The sequence below is a fragment of the Delphinapterus leucas genome, unplaced genomic scaffold, assembly GCF_059928025.1.
Source record: "Delphinapterus leucas isolate spDelLeu-1000000601 "Yukka" unplaced genomic scaffold, BTC_Dleu_Yukka2 spDelLeu_asBTCV2_sq25, whole genome shotgun sequence".
Classification (NCBI taxonomy): Eukaryota; Metazoa; Chordata; class Mammalia; order Artiodactyla; family Monodontidae; genus Delphinapterus; species Delphinapterus leucas.
Window position 1 is genome coordinate 9,969,367 of NW_028322234.1, and position 24,307 is coordinate 9,993,673.

Consider the following 24,307-nt stretch of genomic DNA (forward strand, 5'->3'; position numbering starts at 1 on the left):
GACTATATTTTATTGAGCCCCTACTATGTACTAATTATCCCATCTAGTCTTCACCTCAGCCCAATGAGGTATTAATATGAGCCTCATTTAACAAATGAGTAAAACAAGGACTAGGTCGAATAAATCATTTCCCAAAGTCACACATCTCAGTGGCAGAGCCAGGATTTGAACTCACCTCTCCAAACTGATGCTTTATCTTACATGGGAGAGTTAAGTTATGGTTCTGAAGTCAGTGCACAAGGGAAAAATTGTATATACTCAAAAATGCCCTTGAAAAACTCTTAAATCATCCATAAGGGACAGTACACATGGTTTTGTGTGTTTAAGCCGGGGCAGTAATAGGTGTGTATAATATGTGATATAAAAGAATGAGAGTAGTATGGCCCATGTGACAGACACTGCTAACTATCACAGACATTTCCTTCTCCTATCTTTCCTACAGGTAGAGCTAGTCTTCCATAAAATAGCAAAAATGGTAGGTATTCATGTTTCTGGTCTTTCCTGAAGCTAGAAATGGTCATGTGACCCAGGTATGGCCAATAAGATGTAGGGGGAAGCCTGCTGGGAACTTATAGGAAAGATTTTTCTTCCTAGATTAAAAAGAGAAAAACCTCCAATGAAAGTTTTCTCTTTCTGCCATTATTTTCCTGATTTTGGATGAGGCTGTGAGAGGAGGAGACGTGACAGCCATTTCGCAACCTTGAGGCAAGAAAGCATGAAGTAAAAATTCAACACACTGAGGAAGGTGGAGTGGAAGATAGAAGGACACCACTGAGCTAATCCTGGTCCACTGATTTGTGGATTTCTAAGTCAGGTGACAAAAGCCTTTAATGTGAAAGCCCCCTTTAGTTGTCTCTTCTGTTACTTGCAGAAAAAAGCATTCCTAACTGATGTACTGGGATCTATGAAGAACATGTATCATGCTGGTCCCTTGGAAAAAGTTCACTAAATGGAACGACAGGTAGAAATGACCTCACTATTCAAGTATTATATTCTTCCTTTTTCTTCTTATATGTGTGCCAATTACATATCAATGATTTTGTGTAAGTTAAATTTGCATAGGGTGTGATTCTGCTACACACTTGCCAGTTTCTGTTTTGAAAACATCCAGGGCTATTTCCTACCAGTATAAACTCCTCAGTCTAGTTTATGAAGACCTCCCAGTCTTATCCCTTCTGTCCATTCAATCTTATTAATATCCTGTAATCCCTGGAATACCAACATGAAGCAAAAGAAACAGCACCAGCCACATTTTAGTGCCCAGAGCAGGACTTAAGAGTCTTAGGTTTCCTTCCTGCCTCTGTGCCTGAGGCCAGAGTTTCATATCTTGAAATTCTGTGGGTGGCCTCCAAATGTGCCTGTGAGCAGTGAAAACAAAACAACCCATGGCCTGTGTCTCTACAGTACCACCTAAAAAACTTGACTCCTGAAATCAAAGCTTCTTAGGGCTAAAGGGACTCTTGGGAGTAAAGTATTCAATACTCTTTAGCCCACAATGTTCTCCAAAAGAGGTTTACACGTAGGTGAGTTACACACTTAGAAAATGTACTCCAGCTGCCTGGTTCTGTGCGCAACCACACACAGCAGGCCTGAGAACACACCCCTGCTCAGGCCCTTCCCCTTCTGCACAACTTGTTCATCTTTGTGCCACTTTATTAATGCAAAGTAGCTAGCAAAGCTGATTTTGAAGGAGTTTTAGTCCATTCAGAGCTATGACACAAAAGATACACCACAACTCCTGGAGTAGGACCAAAACCACGTGTGGGCATATTCCAGCCCCAGTACATGCAATAGTTAGGGCCATACTCCCAAATGCCCTCCAAAACTGCACCATCTCATCTAGACCAGCTGTCGTGCATGAGCGCTCAGGCAGAGACTTCTCTGCCTTCAGATAAGTTTCTTTCTCAGTGAAACTTCCCGCAACATCGGTAGGTCATAAGTACCACTGATTCGTTCATTCAGTCACAAACATTTATTGAGCACTTACTTACCGTGTGCCAGGCGCTATTCTAGGCACTGAGGAATACAACCTTGGGCAGAAGAAATGAAATCCTGCCCTCATGGTACTTGACCTAGTGGAGAAGATGGGCAAAAAATATCCAGTGTGTCCGAAAGTGCTAAGTGCGTGGAAAAAATCTAAATAGAAGAAAGAGGACAGGAAGTGCTGGGAGAGTGTTGAAATTGTAGACAAGGGGTCAGGGGAGCCTGGAGTAGAAAGTCTTGAAGATAAGGGAACGAATGGAGCAGGTATTTGGGGAAAGAGCATAACAGGCAGAAGAACCCGAAGTGCAAAGGCCCTGAGTTTTCAAACTTGTCTGAAGTGTTCAAAAAAATAGACAGCAGGAGCCTGGTAAAGCTGAAGCCCAGTGAGCGAGGAGGAGGGTAGGGGGTGATGAGCTTGGGAGGTGATGTGGGTAGATTCTGCAGGTAGGTCCTTGTGGGCCATGCTGAGGACTTTGGATTCTTCACTGAGCAAGACAGAAACCACAGGAGGGATGTGAGCAGAAAAGTGATTTGATCTAATTTAGGTGCTAAAAGGATCCTTCTGGCTGCTTGTGTTGATAACAGGCTGTGGGAAAGGAGGGCAGGAGCAGAGAGCCCTGGGCAGAGGCTGCTCTAACAAACCAGCTGAGAGATGATGATGGCTCAGCCCAGGGTGGTGGCAGTGGAGGTGGGATAAGTAGTGAATGCATATTAAAGACGGAACCTATAGAATTTGCAGAAGGATTGGCCATGGGGTGTGTGTGTGAGATGGAGGAGGCATCAAGATTTTTGACCAGAGCTCCTGGAAGGACAGAGCGGCTATTCACTGACAGGCAAAGACAGGGAGGGGCAATACTGGATGATCAGGAGTTTAGTTTTGGACATCTTGAATGTGAGATGCCGGTGAACTCCTCCCTCAAAGTGGGTACTTTGAGAGAGGTCCAGGCTGGAGATGTAAGTTTGGGAAACATCAACATAGAAGGAGTACTTAAACCCCTGAGGTTGGATGAGATCACCAAAGGGCTGAATATAACCAGAGAAGTCATGAAAATGGGTTCTTTCTTTTTCCTAAACGACCCCCCCCACCAGTTCCCCCTCCCCCCAGTTCTCAGCTTCACCCTTCTACTACACAACCCCACTAAAGGTGAGGGACTTTTGTCTCTGGGTCAGGCCCAGGTTCTCGGAGAGAGGAGAGATTGTCCAGCTTCTGCAACCTCTGTCACAACACAGCATCTGAAGGTCCTATAGTTCCTCCCTGCATAAATCAAAGCACAGCGGCTTTTCAGTTGGCAGCCTCTGCCTTGGCCCCAGGCACCCACTTGCTTCCCGTTCCATTGAGATTTCCTCTGCCCGCCAGGCAGCTACCTCCCTGCCTTGGTGAGAAGAGAGAAGTCATTAGCCCTGAAAACTGTAGAAGCAGTGGCCAGATGCCTCTCTAGAGGCAGGCTGGCATTTGTCACAGCAATTCAAGAGGACAAGACTGTGATCAGCCCCCAAACCTGTGGAGAGATAGATGGCAAAGTCTTCTCCAGCCATACAGGGAAAATGGCCAAGAAGCTCAGTACAGAACAATATTACCTGGCCATCTGGCCCTCACTCAATCTTTCCCCACCCCAGTCGGGGGTGGAGGGAGAAAGGAGGACACCCTTTTTTTTTTTTTTGCCATACGCGGGCCTCTCACTGTCGTGGCCTCTCCTTTTGCGGAGCACAGGCTCCGGACGCACAGGTTCAGCGGCCATGGCTCACTGAGAAAAGTGGCTCAGGTCGTAGCCATCAATCTATGCCGATCTACCATTTCTGGAAATCTGCCCAATTTTTTTCCTGCCACAATGGAGCCCAAGATGGGGGAGAAAAGGAAGGATCCCTCTGACTTCCCTGAAAAACTTGACTTTAGGGAAATAGGACTCAAGAAAATGGATTCTGGATCCAGATCTAACTGAGTTCAAATGCTGGATCTACTATTTATGAGGTGGGTGACTCTGGGCAAGTTTTTAAAGTTCTTTGAGCCTCAGTTTCTTCATCTGTGAAATGGGGATAATAATGGTACTTAACTCAGAGGGTTGTAAGAATTGGCTGAGCATATAAACATGTACAGTATATCATGTTATAACTGCCTCGTAAGTTCTAGTTTGTCAATGTTGCCACTGCTGTTAATAACAGGTATTATGTTCATAAGGATACTGGGGTGGATATAGCTCTTTGCCTGAATTTAAGTTAGGCCAAGGGTTATCCTAGATTTAGGGATGTGTCCTAGCACAGCAGTTGAGATCCTGATCTGCCCTTTACTAACTGCGGGACCCTCATCTCTAAAAAAAGACTTATGCAACTGAAATGTGATAATGCACGTGAAATTGTTAATATAGTGCTGGCACACAGTAAGTGCTCAATAAATGATAAGAATAACAATCATGGCAGCCAGCATCATTATTATCACTGTCGCTGTTGTTACAAGATGGAGAAAGAAGCTCCTGCTGCTAGGAAGTGAGGTGGTTCCTGATGGAACATGGTTCAGCAAATATGACAACCAAATGCTCTGAACAATAAAAAGATCGATGCTCTCTCAACGATAAAACTCTCTGAATGATAAAAAGCATTTGTGCCACAGTGGGGGATCCTTCTGGTACCAAGAGTGACTGATCCTCTGCTCGGGGAGGGGAGGGATTAATGCAAAGAGACATTAAAACAAAATGCAGTTGGCATTTACAGGAGCCATTCATTGGTCTCATGAGTTAGAATGCTACTTGTGTTTTATTGTTGTTGCTGTTGTTTGGAATGCTGTTTTCATTTGCAGGCAACTCAGAACAGCTGTGTAGGAGGTAAAGGAAAGAGGAGAAGCTGAGGAATGACTACGAGTGCTGTTCAATTAATCAAAAAGGGAAGAGAGTGCGAGAGGTGGGTGACTTTGGCCAAGTCATTTTGACCCTTCTGGTCCTCAGTTTCTTCAACCATCTAAGAAAAAAGGGGGAATTGGAATTACTCTCTGAGGCACCCTATTTCTCTATAAAGGGACCACAGGCTGGGTACTTGGGGGGACAAGAGAAAGAAAGAGAAGGCAAAGTTCTGATGGCAGAACCCAAGGGGTGGCAGTACTTATCTATACCACCCCTACTGCCCCCCAAACTGGGACTCCAAGGCTCCCTGATATGAACATACCTTCTGATTCTGGAAGATTCCTGTTTATCCACCATCTCGATGTGACCTTGGGCAAATTACTTAGCCTTTCTGTGTCTTAACTCCCTGTGAGTAAAATAAAGGAGTTGGACCTGCCAGAGTCCACTGAGCCCTTACATTCAATGATGCTATGAAAACAAAGCCAACATCCGTTCCCTGATTGTCTCCAAGTACTTGGGTCTTTTCCTCACTTCTGTCCTCAACACAAAACTGCCCAAAACCTGGGGTGGTACATAGGACCTTCCAAAAAGGAAACTTTGTTTTTTACAGTCACAAAATGTCAGGGTAGGTAAAGACCCAGAGCTCATCTGCCCCTTGCCTGCCTTATCTGATGTCAGGGTATCTGTCATAGGCTCCTGGACTGTTTGACTATTTCTATCAATGCAATGGTCCCCATCTCCTTAAACAGCTTAGAAAATTCCCCAGAACACTCTGATTATCAGAAGTGTTACCACCTTCCAGTTTAGCAAGCATTTATTTTACTGAGCACCTACTATATGCCAGGTATGGTGTTAAGCCCATGAATAAAAAAAAAAAAACAATCATCTTCATTTCTACCCTGGTAGTGTTTGCAGTCACTTTTCTTAACATGTACAAGTGTATTATCTGACCTCTTTGATCTTTACGTATATTTGAACATTACAGTAAAAGCTCTGTCATCTCTGAAATATAGCCAAGCTTCTGACATCTTCCTCTTACACATTTTTAGTTTAATGATCAGAACTTCAAATACAAGGGGAGGATGCTTTAAAAGGGGTTGATCAATTACAAAGTTAGAATTTCTCTGGGGCCTTGAGCTACACAGAGCACACAGAAATCCATGGGTAAGATCTTTTCTACCAAATGTTACACAAAAGAAGGCCAAAACCTTGGTAATCCACGAAAAATGAATGGTGTTTTAATGCCGCGGTTTGCTTCAAAATGTGAGAACACAATGAGTTAATCAGAAAGTGCACATTCAAGTCATCTTTGTCTCAATGTCAAATTAATACACTTGAGTCCCCTCCCCCAAGAACACGAAATTAAGAGTTTACTGCATTTCCCCACCTCTGACATTGAGCAGAAGGCTAGGTTTGCTGGGCTTTTATTCTTCTCTCCCTGTTTCTAGCTTATAACCCAACAGGATACTAAACCGCCCCTTGCAGTTTGAAGTAATAACATTTGAGCTATGTGCCTGATTTGAAGGAGATAGAACCACCAGACAGTAAGGAAGAAGGGTTGATTACTGGAGAGTTAAGAGTAAAGCAAGAGAAGGAAATGTGGGGAAAAACAAACAAGGAAAGGAGAAGAGGTTAAGAAATGAATAGAATCTACAGTAGTGGCTCCTTGTGGCTTTTGACCCCCTGAGACTCTAATGAAAACTACAGGCCAGAAAAATATACAAACACACAATTTTGGCATGCAATTTCAGAGGGTTCATGGATCCCATTACTTCCAACTCTGAAGCTATCTGTCTCAAATGAAGAATTTCTCCTCTAGAGGCCCAGCAGATATCAGGAAACTAGAAAAGAAAAGACCACCTTGTTGTAATCAAGGAGCAGATACAAACATCCAAGTAGCAGACTGACTGACCTATTAAATGGTCGCCTTCCAACTTACTGATCACTTATTGAGACTTACTACATGCTCAACAGTATGTGAGCTTCCCTAGGCGTTTCAAGAACTATGTTATAAAAAGCCAGGTTTTCTTTAAAATTTAATTTAATTGTTTTTTATTGGGGTATAGTTGTTTTACAATGTTGTGTTAGTTTCTACTGTACAGTGAAGTGGAGTTCCCTGTGCTATACAGCAGGTTCTCATTAGTTATCTATTTTATACATAGTAGTGTACATATGTCAGTCCCGATCTCCCAATTCATCCCACCCCTTCCTTCCTCCCTTGGTGTCCATATGTTTGTTCTCTACATCTGTGTCTCTATTTCTGCCTTGCAGACTGGTTCATCTGTACCATTTTTTCTAGATTCCACATATATGTATTAATATACCTTATTTGTTTTTCTCTTTCTGACTTACTTCACTCTGTATGACAGTCTCTAGGTCCATCCACATCTCTACAAATGACCTAATTTCATTCCTTTTTATGGCTGAGTAATATTCCATTACATATATGTGCCACATCTTCTTTATCCATTCGTCTGTCGATGGACATTTAGGTTGCTTCCATGACCTAGCTATTGTAAATAGTGCTGCAATGAACACTGGGGTGCATGTGTCTTTAAAAAACCAGGGGTTCGGGGACTTCCCTGGTGGCGCAGTGGTTAAGAATCCGCCTGCCAATGCAAGGGACACGGGTTCGAGCCCTGGTCTGGGAGGATCCCACATGCTGCAGAGCAACTAAGCCCGTGCGCCACAACTACTGAGCCTGTGCTCTAGAACCCACGAGCCACAACTACTGAGCCCGTGTGCCACAACTACTGAAGCCCACACGCCTAGAACCCTGTGCTCTGCAACAAGAGAAGCCCCCGCAATGAGACGCCCGTGCACCACAATGAATAGTCCCTGCTCACCACAACTAGAGAAAGCCCGCGTGCAGCAATGAAGACCCAACACAGCCAAAAATTAATTAATTAAAAAAACCAAAACCCCCCAAAAACAGGGGTTTTTAAGGCTCCTTCCCACCAGCAAGGTCAAGCCAGCTCCTGTCAACAAAAGTCAGCCCCGGGAAGCATAAATTGGTACAACCACTTTGCAGAGCAATTTGGCAATATCTAGTGAAGCTGGGGATACATACAGTACACAACTCAGCAATTCCACTCCTGGGTATATGCCCTAGAGAAATCCACATGCAAGATTGAGGAGACAGCTTGGTTCAAAATAGCACGAAACTGGAAACAACCCAAATGGACAAATACATGGTAGACTATTCATACCACAGAATACCATGCAGCAGTAAAAATGGATGAATGGGAATTATTCTTGTCAATCAGATTGACCTCATGTTGAATGCTAAAGGCAGTTTGTAGAAGAAAACACTTATAGAGAAACTTAAGGCATGTATAACAACACATATATACTTCTTATATACTTATGTAGTCAAAATGTAAAATAGGTACCATATATGTCTTATATTCTTACATAAAAGTGTAAATACTCAAATGGAAATGATAAACACAAAATTCAGGAAAGTGTTTCTGGATGGAGAGAGAAAGGAATGGAGCCAGGGAAGGAAATGCAGGGACTTACACTGTATTACAAAGGTTTCATTTTTTAAAAAATTGTTATTGGAGTATAGTTGATTTACAATGTTGTGTTAGTTTCAGGTGTACAGCAAAGTGAATCAGCTATACATATACATATATCCACTCTTTTTTAGATTATTTTCCCATATAGGTCATTACAGAGTATTGAGTAGAGTTCCCTGTGCTATATGTAAAGGTTTCTTTCTTTTTTTTTTTTTTTGCGGTTCGCGGGTCTCTCACTGTTGTGGCCTCTCCCGTTGCGGAGCACAGGCCCCGGACGCGCAGGCTCAGGAGCTGTGGCTCACGGGCCCAGCTGCTCCGCGGCATGTGGGATCTTCCCGGACCGGGGCACGAACCCGTGTTCCCTGCATCGGCAGGCAGACTCTCAACTACTGTAAAGGTTTCATTTTGATGGCAGTTTGCCACCTCACCTCCCTGTTCTCACCTCCTCCACTCTTTCCCTCACCCACTCTGCTCCAGGCACGCTGGCCTCCTCACTGTTCATCAAACACACCAGACACAGTTCAGCCTCAGGGCCTTTGCACTTGCTGTTCTCTCTGCCTGGCACTCTCCTCCTTCAGTCATCCTCATGGCTTTTTCACTCACCTCCTCTAGGTTCTCATTCAAATATCACCTTCCCAATGCAAGTCTTCCCTGGCTTCTAGCCCTCCTGCCCATAATACATCCCATCCCTACTCTGTTTTATTTTTTTCTCTAGCCCTCATCAACATCTAATACACTAGATATTTCATTCATTCATGCATTTTGTCTTTCTTCACCCCTAGAATGTCAGTTCCACAAGAAGAGGGGCTTTTGTCTCTTTTGTTCACTGCTATGTCCCAGAGCCTGGCACATAGTAGTTGCCCAGTAAATACTCATTGAATGAATATTTGCATACACAGGCATTTGTTATATTATTCTCTACTTATTTTCGAATGTCTGATTATTTTTATTATACATTTTTTAAACAACAACAACAAAGTCAACCACTGGGCTCTTGCACAGATGGGTTTCCTAGAGAGTGACAAGTGCCCAATGCCATAATATGTCCCAGGAACCTTCCAAGGTCGCAAGCCAAAGAAGTGTGGGCACAGCAAACAGAACTTCCTCAGTGAACACCCAAGCCTGCTAGAGCTAGCCCACGGTGCTCGCGACAGACCACTCAGATCTGAATGCCTCTAATGAAACAGCCCAATATGATACAGCCCAATATGATGCTTCGGTGAGAAGCAACATTGTTTTGAAACAACAGGTATGTTCAAAACTTTAATTGTGAGAGCCCAACCAACACAGCATGGGTACTAAGACCCATGACATCTACCAAGAGAGACAGGACCTGGAGCAGCAACAAACCCTAGAGGAGAAATAGGATCCCACAGAACAGAACTATGACCGCATACAGGAGAACTATGAGGAAGGTCTCCCAATGAACAGGGGTCTTGGAAGAGAAGAAACAGACTTAGCTTGGGAGAGAGGAGTGGGTAAGCAAAGGAGCCAGAAATCATCATAAAATGGTACTGTCTATATTGGGACCTGATAAAGGGTTTGGGGTCTGTGACAAAGATTGGCTGGCTATCCACCAAATCCATTTCTGTTTCCTTCTAAGCACAGTCTGATTCTTCCCAGCTTCCCTGCAGCGACGTGTGGGCATGTGACTGAATTTTGGCCAAAGGCATATGAGTGAAAGAGGTTACATGCAGGGTCTCAGCCAGGCCCATACAACCTCCCAAATATCACCACCCATGCTTGTTTCTCTTCCATGGTTTGATGCAGACAAGCAGACCTGATCTGTGGGTCAACAATAAGGAACCACAATGTAGCAAGGACCCGGGGGTCCCTCAAACACTGTGTGGAGGAGAGAAGCCTGCCAACGAGGAACAGCTGTTTTGGTCTTTCAATGAGTGAGAAATAGACTGCTGTTGTGTTTAAATCATTACCTAGTCTTGGAATTGTTGTTGTTGTTGTCATAGCAGCTAGTGTTACCTTATAGAGGGCCCTTGGTGGCAAGTGCATACATTCCCGTTTCAACTATGGTTCACTGTCACTGTACCAGATCTGAAAACTCCTCAATACGGCAGTAACTGCACCTTACTTAGGCTGGTTTTGTCCATAATCCCATCAAAATCTCTTGCACCCAGAAGTCCTCAAAAAACATTTACCAACTTAAAATGAAGGCAAGATATCCCCAAGCAAAGCAAAAGAACCACGCGTGCACAACAGTTAAAAACTTGAGTTCTCGAATCGCATAATCTCAGGTTCAAATCCCAGCTTCATCGTTTACTAGCTGGGTGATCTAAGGTCCCTCTGTGCTTCAGATTCCTCAACGGTCACATGGGAATATTAATATTTCCTAATTCATTGGGTTGCTGTGAGGATTAAATGAGAGAACGTACATAAAGCACTTTGGAAGCAGTCAATTCTAATAAGCTATTGTTCTAATTGTAACAGAAAGCATCCGCTCTGAGATGCAGCTGAGATGAGGACGTTGCGGGGAAGGAGGCACATGCGCATTGAAGAAGACCGTGGGGCCTCAGCCTTCCCGAACCCAGCCTGGACCACATCAACCCTTAGGTTTCCGCAGTCCTCGTAATTCAAGATCATTCTAAGAAACACAGCACAGGCCACTTACCCTGTTAGCACCACCACGAAGTCCATCACATTCCAACCATTCCTCAAGTAAGAGCCTTTATGGAAGGCAAACCCAAGGGCAATGATTTTAATTCCAGCCTCAAAACAAAAAATTCCAATGAAGTATGGTTCTGTGTCATCCTGGAAGGGAGAAAAGGTAAGGTCAGTGTCTTTAGCTTGGCAGAGGGTGGCATGAACAGGGAACCAGCCCACTCAGATAAGTGTACCCACTTCCCCTCACCTCTCCTGACCTTCCAGCACTCACTGCCCTCCACTGCATCCTGCCTGGAGTTACCCTGTCCAAAGGCTTTTGCAAGAAAAACAGAAACATGGAGAAGACACCTCCTTCTTTCCTTTTGGCCAACTTTACACACTTGCTGGCCAAACAGAATTGTTTGTTTGGATGTGAGCTGTTTAGTAGGGCAGCCACATGTGGCTACTTAAATTTAAATGAATTTAAATGAAATAAAATGAAATATTCAGTTCTGCAGCCACACTAGCCACATTTCCAGTGGCTACCATATTGGACAGTGCAGACGTAGGACATTTCTATCACTGCAGAAAGTTCTAGAAGAAAGCACTTGTTTAGAATGTTTTCTTGTCACCTATATCATTCAGGCCCTTGTGCTTGGTCCCTGTGCATTGACCTCACCCCCAAATCTGACATTTGCGATGGTTCTAGGCTGGTATGCACCAGTACAGCTGTTCAGGTTGCTAAAATATTGGAATCAACGCTTCTGCACTGGCTGGTAAATGGCCAATGTCCCAACTCCCAGCCCCTTGCCAGACCTCCTGCCAGATCTGGCTTCCAGCTGATAGTCTATAGTACTTGGAATTAAGCTATAAGCTCCGCTCCATCAGAGCCCCTACATGGATGTTTCCCCATGTGTTATGGCAATGGTTCTCAGGCTTCAATCATTTGCATTCTGCTTTCATGAGTGTTTGCATGCCAGCTTGCCACCAGTACTACTAATTGTTTACCATTCTTTCAACAGACTCTTTTTACTTAGCTTGATTGTAAGCAAGGACAAACAAAAAAAGTCCTGAAATCATAGTTTTTCTGGGCTAGTTATCTATTTTTAGGATATACATTATAATATGTAACTATTAAAATTTAAAAGCCTTGAGATCATTAATACTTTGTGGATTAGGAATGAGTGGATTCTAACATCTCTCTCTCCCTACACTTGAGTTATGACAGCTGGCTTTGAAATGGTGATGGAAAGGAGAGAGGTCTCCTTCTTGGCAGTGTCAGAATGCCAGGAGGGGAAGCAGGGGGCTGGGGGATGGCTAGGGGCATCGAGAAAGATCTTAGTACTAGTTTACAGCTCTGCAGAGTTTCACCAAATCATCAACTGGATTTTTAATGTCCCTCCAGAGCTCATATTCATATATAGGGAACACTGGGGATAGAAGAACGAGCTAAATGACATCCCAAGCAAGCTACCAGGCAGAAGTCAGAATGTGGGACATTCCTTAGAGCAACTGGACTGGTTTCTGCAGGGTCAATGGCAGGAGGGAAAATAAGTGCTTTAGATTAAAAGTCTTAAGCAACCTAAAATCTAGACCACGTTTGGGTCTTGGTTCAAATGACCTGTAAAATGCCATTTCTGAAACAATCACGGATATTTGATTAGTGGCTGGGTCTTTGATGAGTCCCAGGAACCACTGTTGTGTTGGGTGTAAACATCTCACTGGGGTGACGTAAGAAAGTGCCCATATTTATTTTTTGGCCGTGCCACACGGCTTGCAGGATCTTAGTTCCCCAACCAGAAATTGAACATAGGTCACAGCAGCGAAAGCGCCAAGTCCTAACCACTGGACCGCCAGGGAATTCCCAGAAAGTGCCCAAATTTTTAGCAATGCAGACTTAAGTAGATGGCAGTGAACAGACATTTTGTCTGGGATTTGCCTTAAAATACTTTGGCCAAGAAAGACAAACCAAGGAAGTAAAAAGGGACAGAAAATATGAAATGAGGCAAAATCTTGACAGTTGTTGAATATGAATGATGGGCTCATGAGGGGTTCACAGTACTGTTCTCTGTGTATTTGTGTATGGTCAACATTTTTCACAAGAATTTTGTTTTGGTTTTATTTGCTTATTTATATTTTTATTTTAATTTTTTTGGATGCGCCTTGGGGTGTTCAAGATCTTAGTTCCCCGACCAGGGATTGAACCCGAGCCCTGGCAGTGAAAGCGCTGAGTCCTAACCACTGGACGGCTAGGGAATTCCTAAGAATTTTGTTTTGAATGTGACTTTTCATGGACGAGGTGACCACTCTCACCCACCCCGCTCCAGATTGACATGAGATCTGCTGGGGGGTGAGAGTGGAGGATGGGCAGTGAGGACATCTCTCTCCCCAGATTATTGTGTTCATGAAATTTAGGCTCCCCACGTAGGGGGCCCACGATCCGGTTCTTGGTGCCAAGACGGAGAGCCCACTCTGCCCTCGGCACCCATGGCCACACCAGTTTGCCACCAAAGCAAAGAAGAGACCTCCCCTAGAGAGACTTCACTCACCAGTCGTTCAGACATCGGGGTCTTGTCATCATCAGGTAGGTGTTGCTCCAGGGCGAGGACAATGCAGTTTGCTATGATGGTGGCTAAAATCATATATTCAAAGGGAGTATCACAGAATTAAGGAAAATCTTTCCAGCTTTGCTTAGGTTCAAAGCACAGTTGAGTGGAAGGTACGGAGATGTCCCCTGTGCCCCTGTCCCCCACATAGGCACAGCCTCCCCTGTTATCAACATACCCCACCAGAGTGGCGCATCTGTTACAATCGATGAACCTACATTGACACATCATGATCACCCAAAGTCCACAGCTTACATGACGGTTCACTCTTGGTGTTGTGCACTCCATGAGCCTGAGCAAACGTCTAATGACATGGATCCACCATTATAGCCTGATACAGAGTAGTTTCACTGCCCTGGAAACCTGGCAGATGACTCTGTAAGGAAAATGTGGACATTCTTCCTCCATTTCACCTCCAACCTTCACTGGACAAATATTAATTCAGCGCCTACTGTGTGTCAGGTCCTGTCCTGGGCACTAGGGACACAGCTGCCCTTGTGGAGGAGAAGTGATTAAGTGAGATAAGCACATTATACACTACATTAAAAGATGGTGAATGCTATAGAGAGAAAAAGCAGGAAAGGAGACCGGTGGTTGCAATTTAAAATACAGTAATCATACCAAACGTAAAATAGATAGCTAGTGGGAAGCAGCCGCATAGCACAGGGAGATCAGCTCGGTGCTTTGTGACCACCTAGAGGGGTGGGATAGGGAAGGTGGGAGGGAGGGAGATGCAAGAGGGAGGAGATATGGGGATATATGTATATGTATAGCTGATTCACTTTGTTATAAAGCAGAAACTAACACACCATTGTAAAGCAATTATACTCCAATAAAGATGTTAAAAAAGTATATTGAAATTTTAAAGCTAAAAAAAAATACAGTAATCAGATCTGATATCAAAAGCAAGAGCAACAAAAGAAAAAATAGATAAATTGGACTCGGCCAAAATTTAAAATTCTGTGAGCCAAAGGGCATTGTCAGTAAAGTGAAAAAACAAAAGCAAAAAACCAACCAACAGAATGAGAGAAAGTACTTGCAAATCAGATATCTGGTAAGGGTCTGGTAACAGAATATATAAAGAACACTTACAACTCAACAACAAAACAATAACCCAATTAAATAACAGGCAAAGGGCTTGAAGAGACATTTCTCCAAAGAGGATTAGAAAATGCAAATCAAAACCGCAATGATAGGGCTTCCCTGGTGGCGCAGTGGTTGAGAGCCCGCCTGCCGATGCAGGGGAGGCAGGTTCGTGCCCCGGTCCGGGAAGATCCCACATGCCGTGGAGCAGCTGGGCCCGTGAGCCATGGCCGCTGAGCCTGCGCGTCCGGAGCCTGTGCTCCGCAATGGGAGGGGCCACAACAGTGAGAGGCCCACGTACTGCAAAAAAACAAAACAAAACAAAAAAAACCCACAATGAGATGCCACTTCACATCCACTAGGATGACTAGAATGAAAAAAACAGAAAACAGTAAGTGTTGGTGAGAATGTGAGAAATTGGAACCACTATACATTGCTGGTGGGAATGTAAAAACAGTGCTGTCACTGAGGAAAATAGTTTGATGGCTCCTCAAAATGTTAAAACACAGAATTACCATGTGATCCAGCAATTCCACTCCTAGCTATACACCCAAAGAATTGGAAAACCGGTACTCAGATACGCGTTCACAGCATCAATATTCACAATAGCCAAAAGGTGGAAAGAGCCCAAATGTCCATCAATGAATGAATAGTTAAACAAAATGTGGTATATCCATAGAATGGAATATTATTCAGCCATAAAAAAAGTACTAACACATGCTACGACGTACATGAACCTTGAAAACATTATGCTAAGTCCAAGAAGCCGTACACCAAGGACCACATATTGTATGAATTCCATTGATATGAAATGTCCATAATGGGAAAATGCACAATCAGAAAGCAGATTGGTGGTTGTCCAGGGCTGGGGGAGGGGAAAACGGTAAGTAGCTACTTCACGTTTTGGAACTAGATAAAGGTGATAGCTGAACAGCCTTCTGAATGTACTGAATGCTACTGAATTAGTCACTTAAAAATGATTAGTACTGTTCTGTGAACTTTACCTCAATAAAAAATAATATGGTGGTCAGGGCAAGTGTCCGAGAAGCAGACCTTTCAAGATCTGAGGGAGGGAAGGGATGGTCGGTCCATATGGCTATTTCCAGATGTACATTCCCTCTCTCTCTAGGCACAAACTCCTCCCTGCATCCTGGGAACTCTCCTCCGGGTTGACGAGGCTACCAGATAGTCCCACTGGAGGGTCTGCCCTTGGGGAGGGTCTGTCCTGCTCACTTCATATTAGGGACTGATCTGTTGATCAGTTGGTAAACCAGAATATCCCTGTCCCCCTGCCAGATCTGCAGAAGCACCCTCAGGCCTATAGCCTTAGTAAACAAAGCTGCAAATCCAAAACAATGAACAAAATGGCAGTAAGAACATACATATCAATAATTACCTTAAATGGAAAGGAAACTAGCATAACAAAGCTGGTAATTTCTGAGAAGGAGGTTTAGGTGTGGAGAAATGGATGCTAGAGGGAGAAAGCCGTAGGGTATTGGTGACTCTGGAGCAGGAGTTCCCAACTTCTGCACTACTGACATTTGCGGGTGATCATTCTCTGTGTGTGTGTGTGGTGGGGGGAGGGCTGTCCTGTATATAGTAGGGTGTTGAGCAGCATCCCTGGCCTCCACCCACTAGATGCCAGTAGCATCCTCCTCTCCAGTTATGACAACCAAAACTTATGACAACCAAAAGTCATCTCCAGATACTGCCAAGTATCCCCTGGGAACACTGAAATCCACTGTTTTGCAGAAAGATCAAATAGCATGTCTTGAACTTGGCCATGTTAAACTACTGCCCTCCTCCCAGCTTTCTCTCTTACGAACTTAACTAGCCTCAGTCTCCTGTTTGGCCCTAGAGTTACATTTGGCATCTTGGAAGCTCTGTAAAAACCAAGGGATCTGGGGCTTCCCTGGTGGCGCAGTGGTTGAGAGTCCGCCTGCCCATGCATGGGACACGGGTTCGTGCCCCGGTCCGGGAGGATCCCACATGCCGCGGAGCGGCTGAGCCCGTGAGCCGTGGCCGCTGAGCCTGCGCATCTGGAGCCTGTGCTCCACAACGGGAGAGGCCACAACAGTGAGAGGCCCGCGTACCGCAAAACAAAACAAAACAAAACAAAACACAAAACCAAGGGATCTTACAGGCTGGAGGAGGAGTTGGAGTGTATACCCACTTTCCAGGTGTGAAAACAAAGTCTAAAATAGACAACCTGGGAGTAAGAGTCTAAGTAAGCCGGGAAAACCAGGTCTTCTTTGTCACCAGCTTCAGCCTTTGCCTCCAGCTGAAAGCAGCTGAGCCACGCTCCACGCACACTTTGAAAAGCAAATCCAAGACTCAGGGCAATTTGGGGAGTCAACAAAAACCATCCTGCTGACGATCATCTCTGATTGGCTTCCTGCCTCCGAGCTGACAGTCATTAGAAGCACAGAGAACAAAGCTGGGCTGTGTTGCACAAATACTCCATTCTGTCTCACCCTGCAGCCCAGAAAATAAGAGACAATATTTGTACACAAAGAAGCAATGCCAAGCCCTTCCCTGGCCTCCCCTCGCGGAGCCTTCTGAAGCCATGATTTGAATCCGATGATTTCACTTCCCTTCCCTGCCAACTAGCTCCCTGTTAGCTTCCGCATGAAGCTGCCGCCTCACTTTTCAGGGCCCCCTGGCCTCCTGCCCCTAAACAGCTGGGATGTGACTTTCTCTGCATCAGATTCGAGCTGAGGTTCCAGGAAGAGTCCCAGAAGGCCAGGAGCAAGCTGCACTTTCAATGGGCTGCATTATCAGGCGTTCATTTGGCTGCTGTCACCTGGATTTCAGACCCAGAGCTCTTGGGTACGACAAGGAAGCCTTAGTCAGCATGGGGGCCGACAGAAAGTGGCTGCCCACTCCCACCTTATTTCTTTTTCTTATTTTTTTGTCAGACATGGGCACACTGGCTATCAAATGTCATCCCCCTCTCTGCACACACCCATGCACCCCGCCGGTGTCCACAGACACACGCCAAGTGGGTGCCTGCAACACTGACCTTACACCCTTGCTACTCAATGTGCGGTCCACGAACCAACAGCATAGGCAACGCCCGTTAGAAAAGCAGCATGTCAGGACCCACGGTGACCTGCTGAGTCAGAGATCTTGAGCAAGGTCTCCAGGGGCCCTGTGTGCACACTGAAGTTTGGGAAGTGCTGCCTTAGATCTATTTCAGGGGGAGGAGGAACCCAGGTAATTGTGGCTTTGAGTCATCCAGAAAGAAGTGGGGGCTCGCCTTTTTCCTCCAAGCCTTCTCCTCCATGTTCTGACCCCAGGAGGAGAATTCAGGAGGCCTGGACCAGTCTTCTGCCTCCACTGAAGGGGGCTGAAAAGAAACCCAAGCTCTTGATGGAACAAGAGAATGTTGGAATAAGACAAATACGCAGCAAAGAAGATTCTGGCTTACTGCACGTGGAAATATTCACAGCCCTCCCATGGCTACCATCTCACTCAGAAGAAAAGTCAAAGTCCTCCCAGCAGCCAGCAAGGTCCTGCCCGACCGGCCCCCATCACCTCCCTGCCCTCATCTCCTCCATTCTCCCCCTCGTTCACTCAGCTGCAGCCCCACTGGCCTCCTCCATCTTTCTCAAACACATGAGGCACATTCTACCGCCAGGGCCTTTGCACCTGCAATTCTCTCCCCTAGAATGCTCTTCCCCCCACACCCCCAGAGACCCACATGGTTCCCTCCCTTACTTCCTTTAGGTCTTTTCTCAAAGGTCATATGCTCAGTGAGCCCCTTTTACCCCCTTTCCCTACTTATTTTTTTTCCTTGGCCCTTGTCCCCAAACGTCTGCTATGTTTTTCTCCTTTATCTGGTTCACTGTTTCTCTCACCTATTAGACTATAAGCTCTGTGCAAGCAGGGATTTTTGTCTGCTTTGTTCTCAGCACCTAAGAGGAGATCTGTCACAGAGTAGGTGCTCAGTAAACACCTGTGGAAGGAAGGAAGGAAAGGTGAGTGGGTCTTGCTTTCCACATCTCTCCCCTCACCTCATCATGTGTCAAGTCTCCGTGGGCATACTAAGGATACAACCGGCTCCTTAAAATAGGCAGTGATGTGGCTGGTGCACAGACGCAAAGGTAGGGTACCGAGTTCTTGGCACAGGAGTTTCTCTCCCCAAGCAGAAGTCAAAGGTGGTCCAGGCAGGGGGAGGTGAGGCTTTCTCAGCCCAACCCTGAATCGTGCCTGATCCTCCCAATTTAGAAAGCCTGGGTTCTAACTCACAGCTGCGGTGAGCAATGCCTCTGCTAGCTGAGCTGAGCCTTCCCGCTCCCTGATTGGTTCAGGGAGAAAGCACCTGTGTCAGTGGTATCCAGAATAATCAGCCAGCCAAAGAGGCCAAGGAAGGGGGGAGGTGGATGAAAGGAAAGAAGCATCCCTGGTGGGAGGAAAAGCTGTCTCCTGAAATGGCTCATGGAAGTCAGGCTAGCAAACAGCCCTGCAGGCAAGTGCAGATACACAAAGCTTCCCCCACAATTAGATTGATCAGGACCCACAGAGGCCCCAGAGAGGGGCTCTGTGTGACACTGGAAACCACCAAGTGATTTCTTTGCAGGGAAGAAAGGCTGCATCTGTGAACAGGAGCTGCTCTTGGGATCCAGAACATCAAGGAAAATCAATTTGTAAAGGTGGCATGGCTGATGGTTCCAGCCCCTTAGCAAGACCTTGCAGAACGTCCAAATAATTCATCCTTCTCTCTGTGGTACCCGCCCCCCCCTTCCCATCTCATTTCCAGCCTCCTGTGGTTGGTGTGAAAAATCAGATCAGGTTTGTTAACTCATCAAGGTCTTGACACTACCATGGGGGCTGCCTGACGGGTATGTTCTGAGGAAACACATACTTCAATGAGTCAACCCAGCAGTTGAGCTTATGGGGAGAAGCCAAGTAGGTCTTATTTTCATGTTAGTTCCATGCTCGTCACAATTACCAGGAAAAGAGTAGGGGGTACCAGGGCCCTGAATGTATGGGTGTAGGACATATTCCTGGCTCTGCTAAACATGCCAATAACTCGGCAATAAGATCAATTATTATGGGGCCATAACAGGCACAACAACCTAATTACAGCTGCCGTTTACTGAGTGCTTCGTCGGGCAGACACCAAGCTAAGCACTCGTTGTTTCAGTTAATTCCTTGCCACAATTCTACAAGGTAGGTTCTATTGCAAGCCCCATTTTCCAGATAAAGAAATTAAGGGTCAGAGAGGATAAACACATTCCTCAAGGTCATACACGCAGTAGGGCTCGCTCCAAGATCCATGCTGGTGGTCCCCACCACAGACCACTCAACAGCTTCCCCTTACTTGTTAGAAGGTAGATGTTTTTGCCTTTATTTAAAAATTGGAGTTGGGGTACGCCTGGGGTGTTAACCATGGATGAGGCCAACTGGATCAGCCCTCGCCTGAGTTCCAACCACGGCCACAATTTAATGCAGTAGTTATCAACCACAGCATGCTGGTTCATACCTTCATAAGCCCATCCTGAATGGGTCATATTAACGAATAGTTCAACTTCGAACAATACAACTAGTCTCCCTCGAGCTCTCAGACATTGGCTTCGAACTCTCCAACACACAGTACTAACCAAAATCAAGCTAGAAAAGAGCTCTCCTCCAGCAGATCAACTTGAGACTGAAGGGTGATGATGAGCTAACAAGGGCAACTCTGGAGCGGCCCGGGATGGTTTCAGCACCACGGCCAGCGGCAAGAGGCGCAAGTTTAATCACACATCCTCCCAGACGTGGCAAGCTGGGGCAGGACAAGTAAACCCAGTGTCAAGTATTAACACGCTCCGAGACCATTGCAAAGGCCTACATTTAACATACACAGTAGAGGCATACACATGCAAAAAGATTCATTACGTCAGCAGGAAAATCAAATAGAGAAAATTAAAATCCCAACGCTAGATAGATTTGATGTGCTGTTTGTTTTTTTAATATTATCCAAGGATTTTCAACACTTTGGTTCTGAAAAGAGAAGTCTATCCAGGGCAGCTAAATCATGCTTCTGCTCAGAAAATTGGAAGTACCTGCATGAGAAATTATACAGCAAAGTAGTTGAAAGGGTTTGGCGGTCAGACATGGTTTTGGACTTGGGCAAAGGAGTTTCCTTCCCCAAGCCTCAGCTTCCTCATATATATAATGTGAAAAGTAGCACCTACCTCATAGGGTTGCGTGAGAATGGAATGAGTGGATACACACAGTAATACACGCAGAACAGAGCATGGCATATAGTATGTACTCAGTAAATATGAGTGTTTTGTTATGGTTCACTCTGGTTCCTGTGAGATTGGGAAGCTTTATATGCTTACGAAAGCATAATACAGGGTTCATCTCATCGTAATCATGCAATCAGTGTTCATTATTTTTATTTCAATTGCTGCTGCCAGTATTATTAACTTTTCCTATTTCTTTTTTACCCATGTAAGTCTCATTCCCCTCCCGTCATTGGAGAGCCTAAACACCTACTCTCATCATGGCTGATGAGGTTGTCTCTCGCATCTGAAGTGTTTCCAGGAACAAAAACACGGTGCATGTGTGTGGTCCACTCTCTGAATATCAGGCTTAAAATAAATGTTGCAAAAAGATCCATCAGATATTTCACACACATGGGATCCTACAATACGTGACCTTTGGTGTCTGGCTTCCTTCACTTAGCATAATATTCTTGTGGTTCATCCACACTGTGGCATGGATCCATACTTCACTCATTCTTAAGGCTGAATAATATTCCATTGTACAGATATACCACAATTTGTTTAACCATTCACCCACTTTTGGGCTGTTTCGACATTTTGTTTATCTAGAATAGATGACTCCATAGAGACAGAATGCTGATTTGTGTTTGCCCAGGAGCCTGGAGGAGGCAGGAAATGCCTAATGGGTACAGGGTTTCCTTTTGGGGTGATGAAGACATTTTACAACTAGATAGAGGTGGTGGGTGCACAGCACTTTGAGTGTACTAAATGCCACTGAACTGTTCACTTTATTTTTTATTGAAGTATAGTTGATTTGCTGAACTGTTCACTTCAAAATGGGTAATTATGATATGCGAATCTCACCTCAATTTTTTTAAAAAAAATCCCTGTTGTTTATCCTTCTCCTTTTCCCCCCTTGATTCTCAGAGTTCGCCTCATATGCTTTTTATTCACTGACTTTGGCAGGTAACTTTTTCCTCAGACAGCCCTCAAGATCCCTTTTCAGAAAATAAATGGTTTTAATTATAATAGGAATATGTGCTTATTGTATTTTTTTAGTTTTTAAAATTTATAATATATCATTTAAAAAGTGAAAAGTCCTTACACTACCCCGCTTCCCAGAGATAATCAATGCTAGTAGTTCGGTGTTTCTCTCTCAGATTCTCCCCTACACACATTCTTTGCACTGGCTGCTCTCTCTTCTACCTTCCCCCTAGTTAGGAGCAGGGCTTACTCTCTCACCTCCTTCAGGTTGTAATAAAACACCTCCTACACTGTTGGTGGGAATGTAAATTGGTGCAGCCACTATGGAAAACAGTATGGAGGTTCCTTAAGAAACTAAAAATAGAGCTACCATATGATCCAGCAATCCCAACTCCCGGGTATATATCCAGAAAAGCTGAAAACTCTAATTCGAAAAGATACATGCACCCCAATGTTCATGGCAGCACTATTTACAATAGCCAAGGCATGGAAGCAACCTAAGTGTCCACCAACAGATGAATAAAGATGTGGTATATACACACAATGGAATACTACACAGCTATAAAAAATAATGAAATATTGCCATTTGCAGCTACATGGATGGACCTAGAGATTATCACACTAAGTGAAATAAGTAAGACATACAAATATTAATATGTTATCACTTATATGTGGAATCTAAAAAACAATACAAATGAAGATATTTACAAAACAGAAACAGACTCACGTAGAAAACAAACTTATGGTTACCAAAGGGGAATGGGGGGGTGGGGGAAGGGATAAATTAGGACTATGGGATTAACAAATACATGCTACTATATATAAAATAGATAAACAACAGAATTTACTGTACAGCACAAGGAACTATATTCAATGTCTTGTAATAACTATAGTGGAAAAGAATCTGAAAAAGGATATGCATATATATATCTGAATCACTTTACTGTGCACCTGAAACTAACACAATATTGTAAATCAACTATAGTTCAATTAAAAAAAAACATTGTCTGGGCTTCCCTGGTGGCGCAGTGGTTGAGAGTCCACCTGCCGATGCAGGGGACACGGGTTTGTGCCCCGGTCCGGGAAGATCCCACGTGCCGCGGAGCGGCTGGGCCCGTGAGCCATGGCCGCTGAGCCTGCGCGTCCCGAGCCTGTGCTCCTCAACGGGAGAGGCCACAACAGTGAGAGGCCCGCGTACCGCAAAAAAGAAAAAAAACAAAACAAAACAAAAAACACTGTCTTCCCACTGAGGCCTTCCCTGGCTACCAGATCTAAAATTCCAACCCTGTCAACATCTCCACCTCTCTGCCCTGTTTGTTCTTTGCTTGTTTGTTAGTTTTTAGCAACTTTTCACATTAAACAAATTAGGTCATTTATTTATCTTATTTATGTTGGTCTCCCTCACTGGAATGTCCACCCTAATTGGAGGGAGGTGGGGGGCTAAGGATTTGTTTGACTTGTTCTTGATTGTATGCCCAGCAACTAGGACAGTACTAACACATAATAGGTGCTCAATAAATACTATCAAATGCATGAAAACGAGCATTCCAAATCGTGTTTTCCCTTTACAAAATTGGGATCGTGATACATAATGTTCTGTGATTTGCTGTGCCCCTCACCACAATGGACACATTTTCCATATCAGTGTATTGGACTTCCCTCTTTTAAAAGGCTGTGCAGTATTATCGTGAATGGATGCATCATTTATTTACTGTTCTCCTAAATGCTTCCAGTTTGTCTCTATTACAAGCAAAGCTGTGATGAATAATCTGACCATACATCCTTGTGTATCTGTGAGGACTTTTTCTGTGGGATAAATTCCAAGACATGGAATTGCTGGGTTAGAGGGGGTGCAGGGTGCACGCTTGACATTCTCATAGATACTGCCAAATCAACCCAGAGATTCACAGAGCTATATTTTACAGTGTTTTAGAAAGTGAAGTGAGTATGTGTGTTCATACTGAAATTAAATCCCTGATTTAAATGTAAAAATTGCTCTGTAACAAAAAGTTTAAATGTGGAAGAACTAACATGACTCATGGAAAACACACATACATACACGCACATGCATGCACACACACACAGCGAAATGAAGTTCCCTTAATGAAAAAGAGAAAGGAAAGAAGTACCAAAACAAGTTTTGAGCAGGAGGTATTGGTTAATTTTAAACTCTTGGGGTCTGAGGCTCCAAATAAGGACTGAATACTTCTCTTTGTTTCTCTCTCTCTCTTTTTTCAGGACAGTAAAGTTCCCTGGACACATCTGAGTGATGTGAGATCTCTGTCTCCTGGTCCAATTTACAACCATGTTCCCTCGCATATTCACTCTACTAAGGGGAAGTCATTCTCCTGTCTCGTTGTGCTGTCACCCCTGTGCAGTGGTCAGCAAAATTCTCCATTTCCTCAGCATCTTCTCAATATATTTCATCTACCCCTTGGCTTAAATTCAAACTTGAAAATTCCCTGAAGACCACCAACTCCTAG

At 44.5% G+C, this 24,307-nt stretch overlaps 1 protein-coding gene across 2 annotated transcripts in view; it reads right to left on the minus strand.

Annotated features, from left to right (window-relative positions):
• Positions 1–24,307, minus strand: part of CACNA1A (calcium voltage-gated channel subunit alpha1 A) — a 236,709-nt gene that overhangs the window by 179,980 nt on the left and 32,422 nt on the right. For both annotated transcript variants that reach the window (XM_089905382.1, XM_089905383.1), the window contains exons 2-3: positions 13,483–13,588; positions 10,962–11,101 (exon numbers count right to left, since the gene is read on the minus strand). In XM_089905382.1, the coding sequence (XP_089761508.1) occupies positions 10,962–11,101; positions 13,483–13,588 (246 nt within the window). The remainder of the gene's footprint in view (positions 1–10,961; positions 11,102–13,482; positions 13,589–24,307) is intronic.